This window comes from Vombatus ursinus, unplaced genomic scaffold (assembly GCF_900497805.2).
Source record: "Vombatus ursinus unplaced genomic scaffold, bare-nosed wombat genome assembly UNPS02004677.1, whole genome shotgun sequence".
In the NCBI taxonomy this organism is placed as follows: domain Eukaryota; kingdom Metazoa; phylum Chordata; class Mammalia; order Diprotodontia; family Vombatidae; genus Vombatus; species Vombatus ursinus.
In genome coordinates this window covers 1,193,174-1,221,026 of record NW_020944455.1, presented here as the reverse complement: position 1 = coordinate 1,221,026, position 27,853 = coordinate 1,193,174, and the positions used below count along the sequence as shown (strand labels likewise).

Here is a 27,853-nt window from a genome sequence, read left to right as displayed (position 1 = left end):
GTCCCTAGAGTAAGAGGCGGGGCCGAAGTGGGAGCTCGCGAAGTAGTCGAGATGGAGGGCCTCGTGTCGGACGTGGATGTCTGCAACCTGGCCTATAGCGGAAAGTTGGAGCAGCTGAAGGAAAAGGTCCTGTCGGACAAATCCCAGGCCACCAAGACTGACCAGGTGAGGGACCGAGCGAGGGAGCCCGGCCGGCCGGCCTGCCCGCCCGCCTTCCCCCGCAACTCCCTCTTCCTGTAGTTCCACAGCGAGTGAAGTCGAAGACGCGAGTTCTACCGAGGCCTTGAGCGCTAGAGTCATTAGAGGGCCCTGGTGCACATCCCACAGCTGAAGCCTCCAGGCCGGGGTGGGGGAGGGGGCGTGGGGCCTGAGAGGGAGGGAAAGGCCCTCAGGCCTCGGGCAAGGCCCTTCTCCACCGTGGGCCTCAGTTTCCACACTTGGAAAACGAAAAGGGTGGGACTGTTTGGCCCTCATGGGCCTTCCCGGCTACAAATCTAGTACCCTAGGTGGAACCCTGGGCAAGACCCTTCCCCTCCCCCACTTGGAAAACAAAAGGGGTGGGACTCAGGGCTTTCCCAACTTAAAATCCAGCACCCTAGATGAGACTCCCTCAGTGGACCTTGTTTCCTCCTTCGGAAAATGAAAGAGAAATGAACTGTTTGCCCGCGGCCCCCCCCCCCCCCCCCCGGGACCCTCCTTACTTAAGATCTAGATCTCAGGGGCGGTAAACCTGCAGCCTCGAATCCTCTCTGTGCTCAAGTTCGGACCTTTGACTGAATCCAAACTGCACAGAACAGTAGAATCTTCCACCTTATAATTCTCTAGGGCAGGTGTTCTTGATTTTTTTTTCTGTCATGAGCCCCATCTGCAGTCAGTTTGGGAAAGCCTTTGGACCCCTCACTCAGAATTATGTTTTTAAATGCCTGAAATAGGAAATATAGAATTACAAAGAAAACCAATTCTATTGCAACACAATTTAAAAAATAATATTCAAAACAAGTTCGTGCACCATGAACCCTTGTTCTAGGGTCATGTGGTGAAGGAGGCCTTTAGTTCCCAGGCAGCATGCATTTACATCATTTCTGGTCCCCTCTTTACCATGGGGGCTATGGCCAAAACCCACATTGAAATATGGGGACCACACGCACTAAATCCATTCTTAGCTGCAGTGGGCCTCGCCCAAATGGGTTTTTGTGGTGATGAAGCCCAGAGCAGATGCTGCTTCTACCGGCAGTATCAGATCAGGAGAGATGTGGACACGACAAGGAGACCTCCGTTGTTAATCTCTGTAAGGTGCTAGGATAGGGACAAGGATCTGTGCAGTAGTGTCTCCTTTCTCTTCTTTTAAAAAAAATTATCTTTTTTTAAAATTCTGAACGTTAACACCAAGAAAGTGCATTTCTATAAACACAACAGACTACAAAAAAAGCATTCTATATGAAACTACGGATCTTCATTTCACATCACTTGCTTTTAAATATATATACACAAAATAAATTCTGTACCTTTCAAAACTGTCCTGCTTGTCTGTGCTTCCTTCTGTTCTCTTCTGAGCATTTTAAAAAAATGTTACAATGGCCCTCCTTTTTTTTTTGTACCACTACTGCTTATTCACTCCTCCCCTGCTAACCTCCTCCCCCCAATTAAAGGACATAAGGAAAGGTAAAAAAAGAAAATCTAACAAATAAGCATAGTCAAGCAAAATGAATTTACACAATTGATCTTTTAAAGTATGTAAGTATATAATCTACACTTTACTTTCAAAACTGCCCCACTTGTCCGTGCTTCTTTCTGTTCTCATTTGTTCATTTAAAAAAATGTCACAAGTACCCTCCTTTTGACATCAGTACTGCTTACTCACTCTTCCCCTGTACTCTCCCCCCCCCAAAAAAAAATGGAGATAAGAAAAAGTTAAAAAAAGAATCCTTGTAACAAAACCATAGTTGAGGGGCAGCTAGGTGGCATAGTGGATAGAGCACCGACCCTGGAGTCAGGAGGACCTGAGTTCAAATGTGACCTCAGACACATAACACTAGCCATGTGACTCTGGGCTAGTCACTTAACCCCTTGCCTAGTCCCAAAAAACCAAAACATAGTTGAACAAGATTAATCTACACAGATCTGTTAAAGTATATAAAACACTTTTAAAATATATATATAATAAATTCTATACTTTACATTCAAAACTGTCCTGCTTGTCTCTTTCTTTCTGTTTTCATCTAAAAATTTAAAAAAATCAGGGCAGCTAGGTGGCGCAGTGGATAGAGCTCTGGCTTTAGGGTCAGGAGGACCTGAGTTCAAATCCAGCCTCAGACACATGACACTTAACTAGCTGTGTGACCCTGGGCAAGTCACTTAACCCCAATTGCCTCACCAAAAAAAAAAAACAAAAACCCAAAAACAAATTTTAAAAAACGTTCCAGAGGCCTTATTTTTTGGCACCATTACTGCTTGTCCCCTCTTATGCCCTGCCTCCTTAGAGGAGGTAAGGAAAGTTAAAAAAAAAAAATCCTTGTAACAAGTATAGTCAAGCAAAATAAATCTACATGTTAATTTTTTAAGTATATAAAATAAATTCAACACTTTATTTTTCAAAACTGTCCTCCTTGACTGTACTTCTGTTTTCTGTGCATTTTCAAAAAATTACAATGATTCTGTTTCTTGGAGCTGCTACACTCTTGCCCCCCCCCCCCCCTTAATGGACATAAGGAAAAGTTAAAAAAGAAGAATCCTTGTAACAAGGTATATAAATGCTTTTAAAATATATCTAAAATAAATTCTGTACCTTACTTTCAGAATTTATTTTCAGAACTGTCCTGCTTGTCTGTGCTTCCTTCTGTTCTCCTTCCATGCATTTAAAAATATTTTTACAAGGGCCCTCTGTTTTTGGTGTCTCTATTGCTTACCTGCTTCTGTAACCCTACCCCCCAAAATGGAGATAATTGGAAAGGTTAAAAAAAAAGAAAAAGAGCCCTTCAACAAATATGTTTAGTCAAGCAAAACAGTGGCCATATCCAAAAATGTCTGTCTCCTTCTGCGCTTTGTGTCCATTACTTTTCCATAAAGAGGTAGGTACCATGCTTTGTCACAGGTGCTCTTGAGAATTAGTTGACCATTGCTTTGTTAAGAGTTCTAAGTTTTTCTTTGCAATGTTGTTCTTACATAAATTCCTCTCTGTTCTGCTCACTTCATTTTGCTTTAGTTCATACCACATAGGATTCTCTGAATTTGTTTCTGTTGTGATTTCTTATGGCACAATAATATTCCATTATATTCATATACCATAGTTTATTTAAGAAGCAATCTAAAGCACCCCCTTAGATTCTAGTTCTTCCCGCTTCTAATCACTTTTAGGTGATTAAAGGGAAGGAAACAGGAAGTTTGTTTTCCCTTTGTAATAACAACAACAAAACTGATAAAAGTGACTATCTGATAATGTATGCAATATTATATAATTGTAGACTCCCACCTCTTTGCCACCAAGATTGATGAGGTGAGGCACCAATCTAGGGAGGCAGGCTGCCGCCGCCATCCTCAGCACCTCTCCCTCTTTTTGTAGTTTCTCTATAAATGAAGTCTCAACTGAAGGACTTCTTCTGCTTCTCTCTTTTGGTTCATAGTGTTATAGTCATTGTGTATAGTGTCTGTTTCTGCTTACTTTATTCTTCACCATTTCACTTATTTGTCTCAATTCCATATTTTTTCATTTCTTATGGGGCAATAATGTGCCATTTATTTGGGGGGGGTATGTATGTAGCTAGGTGAAGCAGGGCGATATCAGATATTTGGGGCAAATATTGACAATTTCTCTTCTTTCTGCGCTGATTTGTTTGGGTAAAAACTTTTAAATTTCATATAATTAAAATAGCATTTTATCATCTCTCTTTTCTGGTTAAGAAATTTTCTCTTGTGAATAGCATTTCCAGACTTCAAATTATATTATAAAGCACTCATTAAAACTACAGTTATCCCTTCCATGTCGCAACTTTCCCCATTGCGGTTTTGATATTAAGGGGATATTATGTGGAGTCGCATAAGAAATTAAATAGGAATTTTGGGGGAGTTTTGTGGAAGCCACAGATGACACGTGAAAGCCAGCAGACAACACAGAAAAAGTTTAGGAACTCAGAAATGCATAAAACATATGTGTGGTATTGTATAATATCAACATATTTTATCTTTTAATACCACAATAATTTAGATGACTTCTCTGGTACGAAGGGAGAGTCAGAAACTTTTACGCAGATTTTCCATATCGATGGGGCACCACACTCCTTACCCCCAGGATGTGGAAGGGATAACTGTATTTGATAGAGAAAACAAGGAAAAGTAGATCAGTGGAACAGATTAGCTAAGGAAGAACCAGAAACAAACTCAGTAGCTCATTGTTCAATAAACACAGGAACATAAGATATTTGTGGAAGGATTCCCTATTTGACAAAATCTACTGGGAAAGCTGGAAAGCAGTTTAGCAGGTATTAGATTAAGAACAGCATCTTACACCACATAGCACAATAAGTTCAAAATGGATACCCAACCTAAATATTAAAGGTCACACCAGGAAAAAAAGTTAAAAGACAACAAAATCAGGTACCTTTCACACCTATGACTAGGAAAAGAATTCTTTACAAAACAAGGGGTAGAGGCGATTACAAACCATCCAGCAGATAATTTCAGTTGCAGAAAATTTATAAAGCTTTAACATGAATAAAATCAATACAGGTAGGATAATAGGGGAAGCTGTCAATTGGGGGGAAAAATCGTTGCATCCCATCTTCCAAGTTTGTTACTGTTTGCTTCTGTTTGACCAGATTTTCTCATGTACATCTGTATTTTTGAATTTCAAATTTGTCATTCTCTTGTTCATAGTCTCAACTATTTTAAAGTGATTTTCTGTTACATGTTCTAAGTTATCTATTGTCTTTTTGTCTTACTGATTTTTTTTTCTTGGAGAGCTCTGATTTGTAGCCCAATTTCTTCTTTTAATGATTTTCTTTCTCTTTTGAAACATCCTAGAGATTGTTGCTGCTATTCTGTTATTTCTGGGAGCCCCACAGGTTTTATTCTCATATTTTTTTTTCAGTGGAGGCTTTTAGATTTCCTTTGTAGCCTGATTCATTGGAACACCACCTTTTCTAGATTGCTTATTCATTCATCCGTTCTTTCTTTATGAGTCTCATTGTTGCTTTGTCTGCCTGAGTTGGATTTTATACCCAGTTTTCCTGATGCTGAATAAGAAAATAGCATAGGATCATAGAGCTAGAAGGAACCTTAGAGGTCATCTGGGCCAACCTTCTCATTTTATAGCTGAGGAAACTGAGGGCTGGGAAAGTCAGGTGACTTTAGTGCCCAAGGCCATGTGTAGGTAGCAAGTAAATAGCAAAGTCAGGATTTGAACCCAAGTTCTTAGACTCTAATTCAGTATTCTTGCCACTGCACCCTCTTTTCTCTTCTACTCCCTTAACTTATCAGGACTTTATACTTTGGCACATTCCAGTGTAGAATTTTTACATCTGTATCCCCAGCAGCTAGCACAGAGCCCGGCACATAGTAGGCACTTAATAAATACTTATTGGGGCAGCTAGGTGGCGCAGTGGATAAAGCACTGGCCCTGGAGTCAGGAGGACCTGAGTTCAAATCCGGCCTCAGACACATACTATTTCCTAGCTGTGTGACTCTGGGCGAGTCACTTAACCCCAATTGCCTCACCAAAAAAAAAACAAAAAACCCAAAACCAAACAAACGAAAAAAAAAATAATGCTTATTGATAGATACAAGTAAGAACAAAAAAGAGAATTAAAGTTTAGATTAAATTTAGTGCAGTCAATAGTACTGCCCTGTTTGTGCCCCCTCCTGAGCTTTTTGTTTAACTGAATGATGCTCTTTCCCCTATCCCTTCCAATTCTGTGGGTGAGTTTTCTCACGTTCATATGGTGTGGGGGATCCTTGCCTTGTGGAAACTCCACATACAGAGGATTTCAGCTGGGTTTATACTATACTCCCTTTTCTTCAGGCACAGAAGCCCTTTTCCCTCTGTCTACCCATGTACTGCTGGGTCTTCCTGCCCCCCCTCCCCCATCTACTTATTCTACTGCAGTACTGTTCAGTATTCTCCACTTGTTAAAAGAGTATGGGGAGTTTAGACTGAGTCGCTGCCCTGAATGGACAGGAGAGGAGCCGAAGCTTAAAATGCCAGCCTGTTGGGGTTTTTGTGTTTGATGTATAGCACATAGCCTGCAGGTGGTTACAGTGAATGGGAACTTCAGGCCATTTGGCTATCCCGTATTATTTTGGAAAATTTACATCATGTGAAGGTGTTTCCTGACTTATTTTCCCCCAATTTTAATTAAATAAATTTAGCACATTTCTTACTGTTTCGAGGTTGCAGAGTTAGGGAGTTATGCTGAAAACAACTTAGACTACCAACTTTCCCTCCTTGTATTCTTTGAAACCTTTCCCTCCCTGATTACTGAAACCGTGCTTTCCGACTGTGTTCATCTTTAAGAAGTTAATGAAAAGGAGGTGATTCAAGGCTTCCTATCTATGCTCTTCATTTCTTGATTATAAAAGTTAAAATTGGCTAATCCTTATATTAGCTATTGTTCTCTTGCCTTTGGGCTCCTGTTTGCTTCCAAGAGTGCAGAGTTAGCTTTGGAGGAGAGATGGTGGACTAGAGGTGCAGAATGGGAGGGCGTGGCCAACGTGTTAGACCTGTTTTGTTTGACTCTACTTAATTCATTATGAGAGGGCTTCTACTGTGATGGGATACTATTGTACTACAAGAAATGACAAGTAGGGTGGTTTCAGAAAAACCTGGAAAGACTTTATGAACTGATGGAAAGTAAAGTGAGCAGAACCATGAGAACATTGTACACCATAACAGCAATGTTGTAATGATGATCAACTGTGAAAAACTTAGCTACTCTCATCAAAACAAAGATCCAAGACAATTCCAAAGGACCTATGATGAAAAATGCTATCCTACCTCCAGAGAAAGAACTAATAAACTCTGAATGCAAATTGAAGCATATTTTTTTCTAAATTAAATTTTTTGTTGTTTTCTTTTGTTTGTGTTTTCTTTTGCAACATGGCCAATATGGAAATATGTTTTGCATGACCTCACACGTATAATCGAAATCAAAGTGCTTGCCTTCTGAAGGAGAGGAGGATGGGTGAGAGGTAGAGATTTTGGAATTCAAAATTTTAAAAAATGATTGTTAAAAATTCTTTTACATGTAATGGGAAATATTTAATGAAATAAAAATAATTTTAAGAAATAAAAAAGAGGACTTCTGTTGGGGGAGGTGAGTTAGTGGGAAGTAATAGAGATGCACAAAAAGGATAAAGAAAAAAGAATCAGTAAAACCAAAAGCTCCGAAAGGGACAGAGACAGGCCAATTTTGTTATTATTGCATTCAATTTAATATAAACTTAAAAAAACATTATACAATAGGTGTTCACTGTTTCACACACAATTTTCATTTCTTGCTCTTAATTTTATCAGTCAGTAAGGATTTATTAAGTGCTTACTATGTACTAGATACTGCTAGCTGATGGGGATGCAGATAGAAAAATTATATCCCAGAATATGTGTTTGTTGTTAAGTTCACAAGAAGGAATGTAAATCTAAAAAGTGCAGGCTTAGTTTGTACTGTGAGTTCTCTTTCCTGTGCAGGATAACCGGACCGCATTACATTGGGCATGCTCAGCAGGATACACAGACATCGTTAACTTCCTGCTCAATTTTGGAGTGCCAGTGAATGATAAAGATGATGTGAGTATTAGTCCAAGTGAACAAATTTCCCATTGTCTTTGGGTTCCAGACTGGGGTTTACTTAGGCCTGAATTTATAGACCGTCATCAAAATAACTAGAATGTTATATAGTGGGCCTGGAGATTAAGCATGGGGCCAACAATCCCAGATTCCTGATGATTAATTCTCCCGTTTTGTGACCTTCTGTGAACCCCTTAACTTTGCTGTGCCTTATTTTCCCTAGTTAAGAAATTCTACTAAATGACATTACAAAAAATGAAATGGTTGATATCTTTAGGAGACCAGAAATGACTGCTTTGGGACAAAACAGCTGGAGTGGGAGTTGTTTTTAAATCAGCTTTTCATTTACAATCAGACCATTGGTTTCTTTGACAAAGATCAAAATCAGTATTGAATTAAAAGAAAAAGAAGGCATGCAATTAAAACAGTTCTAACCTACCCTTTTTAAAATAAGCTATTGACCCCAAAAATTGGCTAAAAGAAGAGATATTGACACTAGTACGTTTTCCTAAGGAATTTTAACAGATGTAAACCAATTGCCACAAGAACCTAGAAACCACTTTAGCCAGCAAATGCTTGATCTCCCTGCCACATGGCAGTGAAGGGCAGCACCACTTTAAAATATAATGTCATTTGTAGAATCTTAGGGTGGAAAATGATGTGAGATTATGAGTAGTATCACTTCATAAAACATTGACAAGCAGTAGAGAGGAAAATGTTTACATGGAGCTTAGTGAGAGACCCAATTAAGCATTTAAGGATGAAACTGGACAGATGACAACAGATAAAAAGTTTCAAAGGATCTGTCAAAATTCTTTTAATAAACTGTTCTCTCCATCAATGGAAATGGAGTCATCACATTTGAACTTTTAGCATTTCAGTCCCCAGTGAGCTGCATGAGAGGAAAAATGTGTCATTGAAGAAAACAACAGCTGAACTAAACCAAGAAAATACAGATGGGGCGTGCGCTATAGGCACACGCTATTTTGAGAGCATTGAAGGGTTAATTCTCAATAAATGTGAAACAGGAGGATACCAAATATTTGAGAGGGGGTGGGGAGAACAGACTTTATTACTACTCAAAAAATGATCAAGATGTTACTCATAACTACCAACTCATATGCTTACTTTCCCATCCCTACAAAATCTTTATGAAAATAACCCAGATCGGGGGCTGCTAGGTGGCACAGTGAATAGAGCTCTGACCTTGGAGTCAGGAAGACCTGAGTTCAAATCCAGCCTCAGACACTTAACACTAACTAGCTGTGTGACCCTGGGCAAGTCACTTAACCTTGATCCCCTCACCAAAAAGCAAAAAAAATAATAATAATAATAATAATCCAGACCTGTATCAAGGACACCCTGGATAAAGGTAAGAGAGATTTCAGTGAATTGGGATCAGAAGTGAATACATTGACCTTCTTACTGTTCCTCATATACAACACTCCTATTTCCTGACTCCAAGTATTTTCACTGGCTGCCCCCCTTCCCTGAAATTCTTTCCCTCCTTATCTCCTCCTCTGTACTTTCCTGACTTCCTTCAGGTTTCTTTTTTTTCTTTTTCTTTTTTAAATCTTTTTCCTTTTTTTGTTACGTTTTAAGTTTTGGACTGTCTCCTCTCCCCACCCCACACTAGAGAAGGCCCCCATTTGACACAAATACACACATACACATATATGCAAAACCATACTATGCATACTTCTATTTATCAGTTCTTTCTCTGAAGGTAGATATCTTCCTTCATAGGTCCTTTGTAGTTGATTTGAGTATTTATAATACTCAGAATAACTTAGTCATTCACAGTTATTCTTTGAACAATATTGCTGTTACCATATATAATGTTCTTTTGGTTCTGCTCATTTCACTCTTCATTATTTCATACAAGTCTTTACATGTTTTTCTAAAATCAACCTGCTCATCATTTCTTACAGCACAGTAGTATTCTATCACGGTCACGTACCACAACTTGTTTAACCATTCCCCAATTGATGGGCATCCCCTCAATGTCCAGTTCTTTGCCACCACACATAGAGCTGCTATAAATATTTTAGAACATATAGGTTCTCTTCGTTTTTCCCTGATCACCTTGGGAAACAGACCTAATGATGATATTTCTAGATCAAAGAGTATACAGTTTTGTAACTTTTTGAGCATAATTCCAGATTAGTCTCCAAAATAGTTGGATCAGTTCACAGTTCCACCAGCAGTGTATTAGTGTCCCAATTTTTTCACATCCCCTCCAACATTTGTCATTTTCCTCTTCTGTCATTTTAGCAAATCTGATAGATGTGAGATCATATCTCAAATTTGTTTTAATTTGCATTTCTCTAATCAATAATGATTTAGAACATTTTTTCACATGACTGTATTTGATTTGATTTCTTCATCCAAAAACTGTCTGTTCATATCCTTTGACTATGTATCAATTGAGGAATGACTCACATTCTTATAAATTTGACAAAGTTCTCTATATATTTGAGATATGATACCTTTATCCAAGAAACTGTCTATAAAATTTTTTCTCAATTTTCTGCTTTCCATCTAATCCTAGATACATTGATTTTATTTGTACAAAATCTTTTAAATTTAATGTAATCAAAAATATCCATTTTACATCTCACAATAAATATCTCTTGTTTATTCATAAATTCTTCTTCCTGTCTATAAGCCTGGTAGGTAATATGTTCCATGTTCTGATTTACTTATATCTCCTTTTATATCTAGGTCATGTATCCATGTTGACCTTATCTTGGTAAATGGAGTAAGATATTGGTCTATACCCAAATTCTGCTAGACTGCTTTCCAGTTTTCCCAACAATTTTTACCCAATAGTGAATTCTTATCCAAAAGCTTAAAACATTACATTTGTCAAACACAAGGTTACTATAATCATTTACTACTTTGTATTGTATATCTAATCTGTTCCACTGATTCACCTTTCTATTTCTTAGCCAGTACCAGATAGTTTTGATAATTACTACCTGATAATATAACTTAAGATCTGGTACTGCTAAGCCTTCCTTTACGTTTTTTCCATTAATTCCTTTGATGTTCTTGACCTTTTGTTCTTCCAAATGAATTTTGTTATTTTTTAATTATTATATTTTCTAGCTCAATAAAATAATTTTGGGGTAATTTAATTGGGTGGCATTGAATAAGTAGATTAGTTAGGTAGGATTGTCATCTTTATTATATTGGTTCAGCCCACCCATGAGCAATTAATATTTATCCGATTATTTAAATCTGATTTTATTTGAATAAAAAGTATTTTACAATTATGTTCATGTAGTTCCTGGGCTAAAGGACAGCTAGGTGGCGCAATGGATAAAGTGCTGGGCCTGGAGTAAGGAAGACTCAACTTTGTGAGTTCAAATCTAGCCTCAGATACTTAGTAGTTGTGTGACTCTGGGCAAGTCACTTAATCCTGTTTGCCTCAGTTTCCTCATCTATAAAATGAACTGGAGAAGGAAATGGCAAACACTCCAGTATCTTCACTAAGAAAACCCTAAATGGGGTCACTAAGAGTTGGACACACCTGAAATGACTGAACAGCAACAAAAGGTTCCTGGATTTGTCTCAGCAGGTATATTCCCAAGTATTTTATGCCGTCTATGGTTATTTTAAATGGGGTATCACTTACTGTCTCTCTTGCAGGGTTTTGTTGGTGACATATAGAAACGCTGATGATGGGGTTTTTTTTATATCTGCTACTTAGCTGAAATTATTGTTTCAACTAGCTCGTTAGTTGAAGTTCTAAGATTTTCCAGATTTCATCATATCATTTGCAAAAAGAGATAGTTTTATTACCTTATCGTCCGTTCTGATTCCTTCCATTTCTCTTTCTTCTCTTATTGCTATTGCTAGCATTTCTAATACAATGTTGAATGATGTTCGTGACAATGGGCATCCTTGTTTCACTCCTGATCTTATTGAGAAGGCTTCTGGCTTATCCCCATTACAAATAATGCTTACTGATGGCTTTAGGTAGATGCTTCTTATCGTTTTAAGGAAAAATCCGAATGAGCATTGTATTTTGTCAAATGCTTTTTCTGCATCTGTTGATGTAATAATGATTTTTGTTACTTTTGTTATTGATATAATCAATTATGTTAATAGTTTTCCTTATGTTAAACCATCTCTGCATTCCTGGTATAATTTCCCACTTGGTCACAATGTGTAATTTTTGTGATATGTTGTTGTAGTCTTCTAGATAGTATTTTATTTAAGATTTCGCATCCATATTCATTAGTGAAATTGGTCTATAATTTTCTTTCTCTGTTTTTGCTCTTCCTGGTTTAGGTATTAGCACCATATTTGTTTCATAAAAAGAGTTTCGTAGGACTCCTTCTTTGCCTATTATTCCAAATAATTCATTTAATGTTGGAATTAGTTGATCTTTAAATATTTACATTTAAAGAATGTAAAAATCTTAAAAAATGCAAAAATCTTTAAATGATCTTTAAATTCACTTGTAAATCCATCTGGACCTGATGCTTTTTTCTTAGGAAGCTCATTTATGGCCTGTTCAATTTCTTTTTCTAAAATAGGTTTATTTGGATATTCTATTTCCTCTTCTGTTAATCTAGGCAGTTTATATTTTGTAAGTATTCTTTCAATGAATTTAAATTGTTAAATTCATTGGCATATAATTGGGCAAAATAACTTCTAAAAATTGCTTTGATTTCATCTTCATTAGTGGTATATTCACCCTTTTCATCTTTGATAAAGTGATTTGGTTTTCTTCTCTCTTTTTTAAAATCATGTTAACCAATGGCTTATCTATTGGGTTTTTTTTTTTTCATAAAACCAACTCCTAATTTCATTTATTAATTCAGTGATTTTCTTACAATCAATTTTATTAATCTCACCTTTAATTTTTGGGATTTCCAGTTTGGTGGTTAATTGGGGATTTTTTAATTTGTTCTTTTTCTAGTTTTTTTTAAATTACATTTTAATTTACATTTAAATTACAGTTCATTGGTCTGCTCTCTCAATTTTATTGATGTAAGCAGTTAGAGATAGGTTTTGGTATGTTGTCTCATTGTTATCATTCTCTTTAATAAAATTATTTATTGTTTCTATGACTTGTTCTTTAACCAACTCATTCTTTCAGATTAAGCTATTTAGGCTCCAATTAATTTTTAATCTGTGTTTCCATGGTCCCTTATTAAATATATTTTTTTGCATTATAATCTAAAAAGGATGAATTTAATTTTTCTGAATTTAACTGTAAAGTTTTTATGCCCTAGTACATGGTCAGTTTTTGTAAAGGTACCATGTACTGCTGAGAAAAATATATATTCCTTCCTATTCCCATTCAGTTCTCTCTAGAAATTTATAATATCTAGCTTACCTAAGATTCTGTTTGTCTCCTTGACTTCTTTCTTACTTGTTTTTTGGTGAGTTATCTAGTTCTAAGAGGGGAAGATTGAAGTTCCCCCACTATTATAGTTTTGTTATCTATTTCCACCTGTAATTCATTTAGCTTTTCCTTTAAAAATTTGGATGCCATAGCATTTGGTGCATGTTGGTTTAGTATTGATATTACTTCATTGTCTATGGTACCTTTTATCATAATATAGTTTCCCTGTTTATCTCTTAATTAAATCCATTTTAGCTTTAACTTTGTCTGAGTTCATGATTCCTAGTCCTGCTTTTTTTGCATCAACTAAAGCATAAGAAAATCTACTTCACCCCTTTATTTTAACTATGCGCATCTCTCATTTTTAAATGTGTTTCTTGTAAACAACATATTGTCAGATTCTGGCTTTTAATCTGTTCTGCTATCTGTTTCCATTTTATGGGTGACTTTATCCCATTCACATTCAAAGTTATAATTACTATTTTTGTATTTCCCTCCATCCTATTTTTCTTGTTTATCCTTCTCTCCCTCTCTTTTTATTCTATCCCTCTTCGGAGGTCTAATTACTTCTGACCACTGCCTCCCTAATCCACACTCCTTCTAAGATAATTATGTCTCAAGCTTCAAGTTTTTCCTGTTGTTTTCTGAACTCTATCTGGGAGCCTGACCTCAGGTACTCCTTTCTGCCTCAAGCCTGAATGAGGGCCCCCAGCAATGCTGTTGCTGTTGTTTCAAACAGCACATGCTCTTATACGCTGCAGTCCTTTCCATGGCTGCAAGCTTCAGCTCACCTTTCTGCCCTGGAACCAAAACCAAGAATTCTGCTCTTTTGCCCCCCTGCACTCTGCACTCATGGGCCTCTGCTCACTTCTTACCCACAGCCACAGTCTGGGACCTCATCTGGTCAGCACACCTGGGCCTGTCCAGCACCAGTGGAGGGCCTTGTAGTCTTCCCCATCAGCTGCTTGACCCCCACACTGACAGTGGGGTAAAAGTTCCTGAAGCTGAGGTTGCTGTCCATATAGCTGCCCCTGGGGCTTGTTGTTTGATGATTCGGAGATATCTGCACTCCAATCAGGCTAGACCATACCCAAAAGATCTGTCTGGTCTTTCCTAATGTTCTCCCAAGTTATTTCTACCTTGCTAAAGTTCATTTTGAGGCATTATTTTAAATTGTTTGTGGGGGAGTTTGGGAAAGCCAGGTAATGGCCTGACTTACTCCACCATCTTCCCAGAATCCTTCCTTTCTTCAGGAGTCTACTAAAATCCTACCTTCTGCCTTTCCCAATCCTTAATCTTAGTGCCTTCCCTCTTAATTATCTCCAGTTCCTGGCCAGAAATTATTTATTGTTTCTATGACTTGCTCTTTAACCTAATCATTCTTTAAGATTAGGTTATTTAGGCTCCAATTAATTTTTAATCTGTGTTTCCATAGTCCCTTATTAAATATAATTTGTTTGTACGTAGTTGTTTGCATGCTATCTCCCCAATTAGTCTGGGAGCTCCTTGAGACTAGGGACTGGGTAGTTTTGTTTTGTTTTGGGTTTCTTCGGCCTTACTTTGTATCCCCAGTACTTAGCCACAGTGTAGAACATCACCTAGATTGTCAATCGTTTTAAAATGTATTGATTGATTTTGCTGGATTTTTTCTCTTTTTTTTTTTCTTTAAAAAAAAAAAAGTCCTTTATCATGAGGGGAGGCAGAAGGATACAGGGGGAAATTTAGGTATGTAAGCAAAGCAAATCAGAAGGGAATGGGTAGGATTGCCTTTGGGAAAATGCACACTGCTTTTTAATGATGCTGTGCTTCTTCCTGAAACAAAGGCAATCTTTTCACACCAATATTCTAGTGATGATACTATTATGACTCTAAATCATGAAATATCATGATTTGCAAAGAATTCATTTTACCCAGTGAACAATGGAGAGGCCCATGATGGGCATAAATAAGCTGCAGCATATTACCAGCGAGGAATTGTGCAGTCAAACCATTGTCACAGAAATGGATGAACAGAGAAAGAAGTGGGCTGGTCATGTGCTAAAAGTGGGGGACAACTGCCAATCCATGTGCTGCATTGGGATCTCTGTAATAGCAATAAATCTGGAGGAAGCACATTGTGGAATCTCCCCGTGGAAGATTTTTGAGAGGACATGGACAAGAGTTGCACAGATCTGAAGGTGAAGGTGTACACAAGTCACAAGCTATACCATTGGAGAGAGTACCCACATGAATAAAGTCCCACGTGCAGAAATAGATGAACATCAGAGGACAATCAAGATTTTTTTGTTACACTAGAATTTTGTTCCCTCAGATACCTCAAAATAAATTCAGCATGGCTGGGTTTTTGTCCCACAGAGATTTTGCTATAACAGCATTGGCATTGGGGAAAGAGCCCTGCACAAACTGAGAATTCCAGCTTTTCCTCTTGATTCTGCTGCTTATTACTTACATGACCGTGGACAGGTTATTTTACTGCTGAGCCACTAGAACTAAAAGACAATTTAAATACTAACCTATGAACAGTACCCTTTTACAGAAGAGGAAATCGAGGTCACAGAGGTCAAGTGGATTGCTCAAGGTCACACAGGTAGAAGGTAGAAGAATCCGGATTCAAACCAAAGTACTTTCACGTTAAATCTAGTTAGTTCCCTTTTCACTAGCCATACTTTCTGTAACACCCACAGAACTCAAAGGATTTGTGTCCCTTCCAGTTCTGTGAAATGAAAAGGACCATACTCAGTACTTCAAAGGAATGTTCCCTTGAGAGTTTTGCAAATTTATGGAAATTTTGTGTTGCAGAAAAGCTTAGAGATGTTTGTATGTACACACACACACACACACACACACACACACACACACACACACACACACTCAAATCTGACCTCAACCACTAAAGTAGCTATGTGACCCTAGACAAATCATTTAACCTCTGTCTACCTGAATTCCCCTCAACTATAAAATGGGGGGGGGAGATTTTTTTTTTTTTGGTGAGGCAGTTGAGATTAAGTGACTTGCCCTGAGTAACACAGCTAGTAAGTGTTATGTGTCTGAGGCCGGATTTAAACTCAGGACCTCCTGACTCCAGGGCTGGTACTCTATCCACTGTGCCACCTAGCTGCCCTTATGGGGGTGATAATTATAATACCTACCACCCAGGGGTGTTGTGAGGATCTAATGAGTTAAATATTGTAAAGAGCTCTGGGAACTTTAAAGTGTTAGACAAGAATTCACTATTTGACAAAAACTTCTGGGAAAACTGGAAAACAGTATGGCAGGAACTAGGTATAAACCAACATCTCATACCGTATACCAAGATAAAGTCAAAATGGGTTCATGATTGAAACATAAAGGGTGATACCATAAGCAAATTAGGAGAGCAAGAATAGTTTACTTGTCAGATCTATGGAAAAGGGAAGAATTTATGACCAAAAAAGAGATAGCATTACTAGATATAAAATGGATAATTTTAATTATATTAAATGTCAGAGTTTTTACACAAAGCCAGACCAAGATTAGAAGGGAAGCAGAAAGCTGGGAAACAATTTTTACAGCAAGTGGCTCTGATAAAGGCCAGATTTCTCAAATATATATAACTGAGTCAAATTTATAATACAAGTCATTCCCCAGTTGATAAATTGTTAAAAGATATGAACAGGCAGTTTTCGGATGAAGAAATCAAAGCTATCTATAGTCATATAACAATGCTTTAAATCATTATTGATTAGAGAAATACAAATTAAGACAACTCTGAGGTACTACCTCATACCTATCAGATTGGCTAATATGACAGAAAAAGGAAAATTATAAATGTTGGTGAAGATGTGGAAAAATTGGGACACTACTGCACTGTTGGAGTTGTGAACTGATTCAACCATTCTGGAGAGCAATTTGGAACTATGCCCAAAGGGCTATAAAACTGCATACCCTTTTATCCAGCAATACCACTGTTAGGTCTGTATCCCAAAGAGATTTAAAAAAATAAAAGGGAAAGGACCTATTTGTACAAAAAAATATTTATAGCTGCACTTTTTGTATTGGCAAAAAATTGGAAGTTGAGGGAATGTCCATCAATTGGGAAATGGTTGAACAAGTTGTGATATATGATTGTAATGTAATACTATCATATGATAAGAAATGCCAAGCAGCCTGATTCCAGAAAAACCTGGAAAGACTTACATGAATTGATGCTGAGTGGAGTGAGCAGAACCAGGAGAACATTGTACACAGTAACAATATTGTATGATGATCAATTATGAATGACTTGGCTATGTTCAGCAATGCAGTGATCCAAGACACATTCCAAAGGACTCAAGATGAAAAATACTGTCTGCCTACAGTGAAAGAGCAAATGGAGTCTGAATGCAGATTAAAGCATACTATTTTTCACTATATTTCTTTCTTGGGTTTTTTTTTTTTTTGGTCTGTGTCTTCTTTCACAACATGATTAATATGGAAATATGTTTTACATAATTGTACATGTATAACGTATATGAAATTGCTTACCATGTCAGGAGCAAGTCAGGGATGAAGGGAGAAAATTTGGAACTCAAAACTTTTTGAAAAAAATGAATGTTAAGAATTCTCTTTACATGTAATTGGAGGGGAAATAAATTTGTGGGGGGAGGGCAATTAGGGTTAAGTGATTTGCGAAGGGTCACACAGCTAGTAAGTGTGTAAGGATGGATTTGTACTCAGGTCCTCCTGATTCCACAGCCAGTGCTCTATCCATTGCACCACCTAGCTGCCCCAATAAAATATTTATTTAAAAAAAAAAACAATATTCCAAAGAGAATTTAGCAAATCCTAATCCTTTTAAAACAAACAAAGGAATCTTACAGTGTTTTACAAATGCTAACTATTATTATTTGGGGCATCTAGATGGTGCAATGAAGAGGGCACTGGGCTTGGATTCAGGAAGACTCATCTTGATGAGTTCAAATCTGGCCTCAGACACTTACTAGCTATGTGACCCTGGGCAAGTCACTTAAAGGGTTAAGTTAAACAGCAGTTTGCCTCAGTTCCTAATCTGTAAAATGAGCTGGAGAAGGAAATGGCAAACCACTCCAGTTTCTGCCAAGAAAACCCAAAAATGAGGTCACAGAGTCAGACATGACTGAATGACGTTATTTGAGAGTGAGTGTGTGTGTATAAACTGTTGCTTTGTGGTACTACTATAAAGGGTCCAAATCTAGCCTCAGACACTGACTAACTGTGTGACCCTGGGCAAGTCACTTAACCCTGTTTGCCTCAGTTTCCTCATCTGTAAAATGAGCTGGAGAAGGAAATGACAGAACTACTCCAGCATCTTTGCCGAGGTTTAAAACCCCAAATGAGGTCACAAAGAGTTGGATGTGACTGAAATGACTGACCAACAGCAACACTGTACAGGTTACCCAGCATAATTTGTTTCTCAATAACATCGTTAGCACATTATAACCAAATCCTGTCTAAAAGCCATGACACTCCCCCATGGGGTCATTCTGCTGGGTACTCATTTATATTGTTTCTATGAAACTAACTTTTCTCTGTAACCTAGAATGTGGTTTCACCTCCTGTCCTGTTTTCCTGGAGCTGATTAATGATAGTAGTAGTGTAGGTCATGAAAAATGAGAGTTCTTCTAGCTTATAATGATATTTGGCCTGTAACTCTACTTGAGGGATGTTGGAAAGCATAAGAATAATAAGATATGTTGAAAATTCACGACTGAACCAAAAGCATTTGTTAAGCACTTACTTATAAGCCTGGGAAATGAATACAAAAGCAAGGGCCCCTCCCTGCCTTTACAGAGCTTCTGTCATAAGGAGAGAGACCACCCATACGGGGGACTGGTGGCTGGGAAGGGATGTTTTTAGCCTGGAAACTCCTTGGGATGATGGTGCCTGGCGCAGCTGAGGAGTTATTGACAAGTCCCTTACAAAAGCAATGATAATTAGTTCCCTGAGCAAGAGGAGGAGGTGGCATAGGGGTAATGACCTAGGTGAAAAAGTGTGGTTGGGGTTGGCTAGATATGGGAGCTTTTCCTACCTGCATTTTTTTTTTTGCATTGACCAATGTATTTGGTTTTTTTCTCCCCCATTTCCCTCTTTCTCGTCTCTCCTCTAGGAGGGTTGGTCCCCTCTTCATATTGCTGCCTCTGCTGGCCGAGAGGAGATTGTGAAAGCTCTCCTGGGAAAAGGAGCTCAAGTGAATGCTGTCAATCACAATAGGTGTACTCCACTGCATTATGCAGCATCCAGAAATAAGCATGAGGTGCGCATGGGAGTCTTGGGCCTCTGACTTTGACTAGATGAATGACTACAGAAAGCATTTCTTCTGGTGCTAAGCACTAGCTTGAAATGATCCCAAACTGTCCCATCCATTCTTTTCCCCCCATTTCTTCAGATTGCTATCATGTTATTAGAAGGAGGTGCTAATCCAGATGCTACTGACAACTTGGAGTCCACTCCATTGCACCGGGCCTCAGCCAAAGGAAATCTGAAGATGGTCGAAGTCCTTCTGCAGTACAAGGCCTCCACAAACATCCAGGACTCTGAGGGGAACACTCCTTTGTAAGTATGAAGTCATGGTCCTTTTCAGTTCGCAGAATTGGAAGGGACACCAAGGCCATCTGGTCCAGCCCTTCCCTTAACAGGAAGCCCGTCTATGCTGTGCCCCACAAGTCACCCAGCCTTTTCCTGAAGACCTTCAGGGAGGGAGAAACCACCACCTTTTCAGGAAGTTCCCTCCACCTTTAGAACAACAGCTGCAGGTGTTAGGACATTTTTCCTTTGATCAGACCTAAATTTGCCTGTTTGAAACTCCCAGCCCTTCTTCCTTGTTCTGCAGCCAAGAAGGACAAGTCTTAATCTCTTTTCCATATGATGACCCTTTAAATAGTTAAAGGCAACTGTCTTGTCCCCATGAAATCTCCTGGTGGCCAAACATTCTCAGTCCCTTCAGTTAGTTGATCCTTAAGTGTTCTGACCTCAAGGAGGCAGTGTGGTACAATTGGAAGAACAGTCTCGAGTTCACATACCACCTCTGGCATTTCCTACCTGGGGGACATGGGCTGAGTCATGTCTCCTCCTGGGCTTCCAGTTTCTTCTCTATAATGAGGAGCTCAGACTAAATGCCTTCTGAGGGCCCTGCCAGCTAGGATCCACTGATTGCATCTCCATATGCTTGCCCTCTTCTGGATATCCTTCAGTCCTTTCTAAAATTTACCCAGAACTGAACACAGTACCTGCAATGTGGTCCAAGCAGGACAAAGTACAAAGGTACTACCTACCACCACCCCAGCTCTAAACACTCCTAAGCTCAAGATCCTCTTAGTTCCAACTGCTAAGTTGTGCTTTTAACTCACGTTGAGTTTTGAGTCTGAATGGCATTGGGCCTGGAAAGAAGAGGAATTCCATCAGCTCTCTTATCTTTAGGCATTATTTTTTTTTCCAATTTATTTATTTATTTTTAGTTTTCAATATTCACTTCCACAAGATTTTGCATTCCAAATTTTCTCCCCATCCCTCCTCCCCCCACCCCATGACAGCCTGCATTCTGATTCCCCCTTCACCCAATCCATTCTCCCTTCTATTACCCCCTCCCTTCTTTTATCCCCTTCCCCTTCTATTTTTCTGTAGCGTAAGATAGATTTCTATACCCTATTGCCTGTGTATCTTATTTCCCAGTTGCATGCAGAAACAATTTCTAACATTGGTTTCTAAAACTTAAGCATTATTCTTATACACCATTTTTCAAACCAGAAATACTGAGAGTCCTCAGCTTAAATCTCATTTTGTTGTGCTTTAAATATTATGCATTAAAATCCCTATTCCTGTCATCTTTTTTTGGTCTTATGTAGCTTGTTCAGATGAAATGCCTCATTCTTCTTAGAGAGGTCTCAGAGCTACATAGGTTTCAGTCCCAGCTCTTTCACTAACCAACTGGGACCTCAGGCAAATAATATAACCTCCTTGTGCCCCAATTTCTTCATCTGTAAAATGATGGTAATACTACAAATAGGAAGGGACCGCAGAAGTCATCTTGTCCAACCTCCTACCCAATATGGCATCCCATAGCTAATGTGGAACTGTCTGCTACACTGGGCAGCTCTAATTGTGAGAGAGGCCTTCCTTAGGTTGAGCCAAAACCTGCTGCCCTGGGACTTCCTCCTGTTCCTCATTCTGTTCTCTGGAACCCACATAGTGAGTCACAGGATCTCAGAGTTGGAAGGGACCTCTGCTATCTAATGCATCTCAAACTCAGCATGTCCAAAACTGGTCTTTCCCCCAGACTCTCCCCTCTTCCAAACTGCCCTATTTCTTCCAGTCACTGCCATCTGTTGAGTCTCCCAGGTTCATAACCTTGCACTGTCCTCAACCACTCACTCCTTCACCTCACTCTAACAACTAGATTGCCAAATCTTGCTGTTTTTATCCCCACAGTATCTCTCACGTCCAACTCCTTCTCTTTGTTCACACACCCTCATCACCTCTCACCTAGGTTATTGCACCAGCCTCCTAATTGGTCTCCTTGCTGCCTCAAGTCTCCCCAGACAGTCCCCCTCCACATAGCTGCCATTTGGGCCATTCCCCTACTCAATAATTCCCTATCACCTCTAGGATAAAATGGAAACTTTCCTGTTCGGTGCAGCTGTGGCCTCAGCTACTCCCCAACTTTGAGATCCAGTCAGACTAGGCCTCTCTCTGTTCTTCATTCTGGCGCTCATCACCATGCCTTTTCACTAGCGGTCCCCCAGACCTGGAGTGCACCCCCTCCTCTCTGCCTCATCGAATTTCTCTCTTCCTTCAAGCCATGGCTCAAGTACCACCTTCTCCATGCTACCTCTCCTTGTCTCTCCCACATGCTCCTGCCCCTCCTCCCAAACCACTTTATGTGGAATCGCTTGGTATTTATTAGCTTTCTGTTTAGCCTACATATACTTATTGTCTCCTCCTTTAGAATGCAAGCTCTTTGGGAGTAGAGATGGCTTCATTCATTGATTTGGTTTCCCCAGTGCCTGGCACACATAATAGGCATTTAATAAACACTCATTGATTGATAAACATTCCCTGTTTCTTTAGAGACAGTTCAGTGGCACTACAGTGGAGAGAGCACTGGCCCTGGAATCATAAAGACCTGAATTCAAATCCAGCTTCAGACACTTACTATCTGTGTGTCCTGGATAGGTCACTTCACCTCTGTCTGCCTTGGTTTCCCCATCTGTCAAATGAGGTTCATAATAGCACTTTCCACTCAGGGTTGTTGTGAAAATAAAATGAGATTTGTAAAGCACTTAGCACAGTGCCTTGCATACAGTAGGTGCTTAATACATGCTTCTTTCCTTGCTTTAACTATTGCTTCTATGAGGTGGTTTCAGGTTCTCCGCACCATCAGTCATTCTCTAAGCATTTTTTAAGCACCAGTCCTTGCCGTTTAGATCTTGCACCATCAGGTTTCTGTTCTCTCCACCATCTTAATCACTCCTGTGAACAGTGCTCTTGTTCATCCTTGTGCCCCGTATGACCAGCGCACCTCCTGGTGTGAGCTGACTAGACCAGGATCCAACAGTAGTAGGCCTCTCCTATTTTGTATACTATTCTTCTAGTCATTCTTATGGGGCATTCTTATAAGACTACACTTGGAGAAGCAACATAGGCCAGTAGGAAGGGATCCAAGGCTTTTGCTTCTCAGTCCTGGCCCAAGTCCTTGTTCTACCCCTTATTTTAGCCACATGTTTCTGTACAAGCCAGAGAATCTTTCTGAGCCTCAGTGGCCCTCATGGAGGAGCAGAAGGGAAATTAGACTTGTGTTCTCTACGTGACACAGCTGTACAGAATGAAGTTGGCAGACTCTCAAGCACTCTAGAAATGTGAATTACTCTCCTTGCAACCTAAGATCCAATTCACTTGTGGGGGTGGTGGCAGTCATATCCCAGTGTGCACTTCTGTGGAGTGCTACTCCGAGTCACCCATCTTCACATAAGCTTCTGTTGACATCTCAATCCCCACCCTGTACTTCTGCAGTTGACTTTAGAACCAAAGTACAGAACTTCATATTTACTCCTTTTCAACTTCATCTTGTTTGCTGTTCTCCATTGTTTCAGCCTCACAAAGTCATTTGGAATCCTGATTCTGTCATCTAGCTCTGAACTTTCTCTCCCGACTTGGTATTATTACCAAAAAGTGCTTAACATGCCAACTTCCTCATTGTGTCATTGATAAAACTGTTGCACAGGACGAGGCGGAGACATTCATTGGCCTGTGGGAGGCCTCTCGAGACCTCTGCCCTATTACTCCCTCACTCACACTCATGCACTGGCTATGGCCATTCAGCCTGTTTAGAGCCCACCTCCCTATACTGCTATCAGCCCTCATTTCTTTTGTGTTCATAAGGGAATCATGAGACTCTTTATCAGATGCCTTCCTGAAATCCAGAGCAGTAGTCGCCTGCTAGGGGAGGCAGTGTGATACAATGGGAAGGTGCTGGATTTGGAGTCAGAGAACCTGCGTTTAAATTCTGCCTCTGCCATTAGTTACCTATATGAGGCTGGGCCAGTCCCTCCCCCTCCCTGGGCCTCAGTTTCCTCCTCTGTAAAAGGAGAGTCTCTGAGAGTCCCCTCCATCTCTAAATCTAAGATCCTTTGATCTGCCTACAGTCTAGTATCCCTGTCAAAGAAGAAAATTAGGTTAATTGGACGTGCCTTTTTTTTCTGCGTTTTAGTACTAGACAACAAAAACGGGTGTTGGTTTAAAAAAGTCAAGAACCAGAGAAAGACTTTAGCAGCTCCTACTTCAAAACACATTGTTAAACAGCTCATGTCTTTCATCACCTTATTTAGATTTCTCTTTTCTTTTTAAATTTTGTATTGATAACTTCTGTTTTTACTTCCCCTTCATTTCTAAATCCATCCTTTCTCCCTCTCCTGCTTGGGGAGTCCTTCCTTGGAACGGAATTTTTTTAAAGAAATGAATAGGAAAAAAAATCAAGCAAAACACATCACATCAACCCTAATTTAACCTAATTTTCTTCTTTGACGGGGATACTAGACTGTAGACAGATCAAAGGATCTTAGATTTAGAGGTGGAAGGGACTCTCAGAGACTCTCCTTTTACAGAGGAGGAAACTGAGGCCCAGGGAGGGGGAGGGACTGGCCCAGCCTCATATAGGTAACTAATGGCAGAGGCAGAATTTAAACGCAGGTTCTCTGACTCCAAATCCAGCACCTTCCCATTGTATCACACTGCCTCCCCTAGCAGGCGACTACTGCTCTGGATTTCAGGAAGGCATCTGATAAAGAGTCTCATGATTCCCTTATCCCACACATCAACCAGGGCTGACAGTAGGGCTTCCCTTAGGACCCAACCCAGCCACAGTAACCATGGTGTTCCTCGGGTGATCATTTCTGTTTCAGTGGCATGCCTGTCATCCCAGAATGTGATGTCTTTTCCAGACATTTCTCGAGTATGTACCACATCAGCATCCCCAAGTAGTTTTGACCTCTTCGTGCCAGTGCCTCCAAACTCCATATTTAACTGAACTTGCTACCAGTAGGAGATGTACAGAAACCCAGTTCCACAGTGTTGCTCCTGTCACTCAGCTGGACTCTTCCCAGGAATAATAAAGCCAGAGTTTTATTCAGTGACTTTGAATAAAGTGATGACAATGACCAAGGCCCAGAGGGGTCTGGAGGAGTACCTGCCCAATAGAATGAGGTCCTGCTCACCTCTGTTTTGGTTTAAAGGGTGAATAACAATTGAGGCAGTGAGTAAGAAGAAGATAAGATGTTTAGTGCCCCGCTTCTCTTCTTGCCCCTCTAATCCAGGGAATAGGGTCCCTCAGCTACAGCTATGAACGTCTTGCCACCCCTCCGCAACTTCAAACCAAGGCAAGATAAGACTATTCCCAGCCAACAGGAGCTGTTCCCACTGCTTTCTTATGAGGCCCTCTGGGTTACCTCTCTGCCTACCCGCCCACCCTCTGCAACTCTTGGTCTCCGCCTATATCCAAGCCTCTGAGCCTGTCATAACTGCCAACTTTGCAAAGCTTTAAAAGCTATAAAAATGCTAGCTCTCATTATTATTATTACCACAGCAGCCACAGCTCCCCTCCCCTCCTCTTGCCGCTCCCCAGCTGGGAATCTCAGGTTTTCAATCACATTCATGCTGCCCCTCCTGCCCTGTGTTTTCTGGCTTCCAAAGCCTCTCTCAGCACGTGGCAGCCACAGCAATGTGTGTCTCTGTTTCTCTTTATAAGCACTCACAGATAGCGGTGTATTTTAAATTTTGACAGGGATGAATGTCAAGCTCACTGGTCTAATTTGCCATATCTATTTTCTTCCTCTTTTTGAAGATGATAGAATCGTATGTGTAGAGTTGGAAGGGGGGAATCCTAGAGGTCATTTAGTCCAACTCCCACATTTTACAAAAGAGGAAACTGAGGCTTAGGGAGGGGAAGTGAATTGTCCCAGTTTACAGATAGGGTCATAGACTTAGAGCCAAAAAGGACCCCAGAGGTCCAATCCCCCTGTTTTAGAGAAGAAGAAACTGATGCCCAAAGATGTGAAGTGACTTTCCCATAGTCATTACTAGTAAGTATCCGAGGTGGAATTCAAACCAGGTCTTCCTGACTTCAAGTCCACTGTCCTATCTGCTATGACATGCTGCCCACCTCCCATTCTGCAGAGATTAGTAATAGTGGTCACCAGGCACAGTGATAACATACTTGTAGTCCCTGTTGCTGGTGAGGCTGAGGATTTGGGATTGGCTGAGCTTGGGACTTCTGAGCTGCAGTTGAACTAAAGCCAGTTGGGTGTCTGTCCTAGATCTGGTACCAATGTGGTGAGGCTGGGGGAGTGGAGAGCCCCAGGCTGACTAAGGAAGAGTAAATCAGCCCAGGTTGGAAAAACAGAACAAAAGCTTGGGTGCTGATCAGCATTGGGATCAGGCCTGTGCTTCCAGCCTGGATGAAATGGGGAGTCCTAATCTCAAAAAGAAAACAAAAAAAAAAAGACCACTAACAGTGCATCACTGATTTTCTTCAGGTTCTTTCACTGCTTTGAGAGAGAGATAATTCGTGTGGACCGGTAGAGTTGAATTCATTTAGAGTAGCTGAGCTCGGTGTCCTTATTATCTTCTCACCTGTATAGGCTTTCAGTTTCTTCTGCATTGTATTTGTTCTACCCTTTCTAGTATGCCTATCAGTCTCCTTGATAGGGGAGATGGAAACAGAATGATATTGGAGTAGTTCCACTCTCTCATTTGTAACAATTACACCATCTGCCCCAACCAGGGGCCATGTCCCTTTTTCTTCCAAGTCTAGGAGAGGCAGTATGACATAGTGGCCAGGGAGCTGGCCTCCAAGACAAGCAGACCTAGCTTTTAATTCCTGCCTTTGTCCAGGAAAGACAGATCACTTACCCTCCTTTTCAGTGCCCCAGGCAACTCTCTTTAAAACTCTTAAGTTGTAGAGAAGGTGCCAGACTACCTTGGTACAAGGAGTTTCCTTCCCTGGGAGTTACCTATACCCAAGAAGTCATAAGTCTGAGCCCTAACCTAGCCAAGTATATCTAAAAGCTCCTTCTACTGTCCTGTCCCTACTATTGGTTATCTTTATTTGTTTGAGATTAGGGACGAGCCTCACCTTACCCTGGCCTTTCATTTTTCTACCACTCTTCTTCCAGGTCCATATTATTCTTTTGTATAGACTATTTTCCATTTTTGTCCTTCGCTTAGTATCCCCTTGTCTTCCTCTTCTGACTGTGCCAATTGAAAATTTGACCTCAGTTCTCAGTGAAGTTGTGTCAGTCTCTTTAGATGCCTCCCCACTAGTGAGCATTCATAATTAGATTGGCAGAATTTCATTGTTGAGCGCTACTTCTCCCTTCCCCCTCCCCCAATCCCTTTTGAGCACTTCTTACTCTTTGAAAGTTTCAGCAAATCTCGTAGGGTTATTGCAAGTATCCATCAAGATACTACTTGTGAATGTGCTCTCCAGAGTGAAAATGGTCTTGTGAACATAACAGGTTCAAATAAATGTGAAAGGATGACTTAGAGCCCCTGGGTGTTCCAATCTGATCTCTGGGGGATTGGAGGCAAGTCATTTCCCTGGTCTCCAAGCCCTGTATAAATAACACAAAGGGATCGCTAGTTAGTGGGAGGAGCTTTGGACCAGGAACTCTAAAGCGGCAGTACTAGGCTTTGAAGACACTGTCAGAGCAGGTTCTCAGTTTGGGAATGGCCTTTCCAGGAGCGCCCTAGTCCGATAGTGCACACAATGCACCGAGCCAAGTCAGTGCTAACCAGTGATCCTTGTGATTCCCAAATGCAGGCACTTAGCTTGTGATGAGGAAAGGACTGAAGAAGCAAAACTACTGGTGTCCCAAGGAGCACGTATCTTCATTGAGAACAAAGAAAAGAAGACTCCTGTGCAGGTAGCAAAAGGTGGCTTTGGCACAGTGCTCGAGAGACTAGCCTGGCATAATGCATAGTTGGATCTGCTTTGCGGCTGGTGTCTTTGACCATTGTTGTTGTATTAGTGTTACCTGTTTTTCTGGAAACTGATAAGCTTGTGCTCCAGACCATGATGTTATTTGTTAATGATTTATGGAAATAAAGGTTTTACTATTTCAGGATCTCACTGTTTCCTCAACTGGCTGATATTTCTGCCCCAAATACTGATTTCTCTTTTAAAATGGTACATGTTCTAAATTCACCTACAACCATATCTCTGAGTTTCCCCC

The 27,853-nt window shown here is 40.1% G+C and overlaps 1 protein-coding gene across 1 annotated transcript; it reads left to right on the top strand.

Annotated features, from left to right (window-relative positions):
* Nucleotides 1–4: 4 nt before the first annotated feature.
* On the top strand, nt 5–27,750 carry PSMD10 (proteasome 26S subunit, non-ATPase 10). The gene is made up of 5 exons (XM_027839032.1): nt 5–165; nt 7,676–7,774; nt 19,240–19,386; nt 19,519–19,685; nt 27,442–27,750. The coding sequence occupies exons 1-5, from the start codon at nt 52–54 to the stop codon at nt 27,599–27,601; spliced, it is 687 nt and encodes a 228-aa protein (XP_027694833.1). The 5' UTR covers nt 5–51; the 3' UTR covers nt 27,602–27,750.
* Nucleotides 27,751–27,853: the final 103 nt, after the last annotated feature.

What these genes read in the sequence shown, in the direction of transcription:
- PSMD10 (XM_027839032.1), top strand. Translation starts at nt 52, where the DNA reads ATGGAGGGCCTCGTGTCGGACGTGGATGTCTGCAACCTGGCCTATAGC. An exon ending in CAGTGAATGATAAAGATGAT is followed by an intron (nt 7,775 to 19,239) that starts GTGAGTATTAGT and finishes TCTCTCCTCTAG; the next exon opens with GAGGGTTGGTCCCCTCTTCA. An exon ending in TCTGAGGGGAACACTCCTTT is followed by an intron (nt 19,686 to 27,441) that starts GTAAGTATGAAG and finishes TCCCAAATGCAG; the next exon opens with GCACTTAGCTTGTGATGAGG.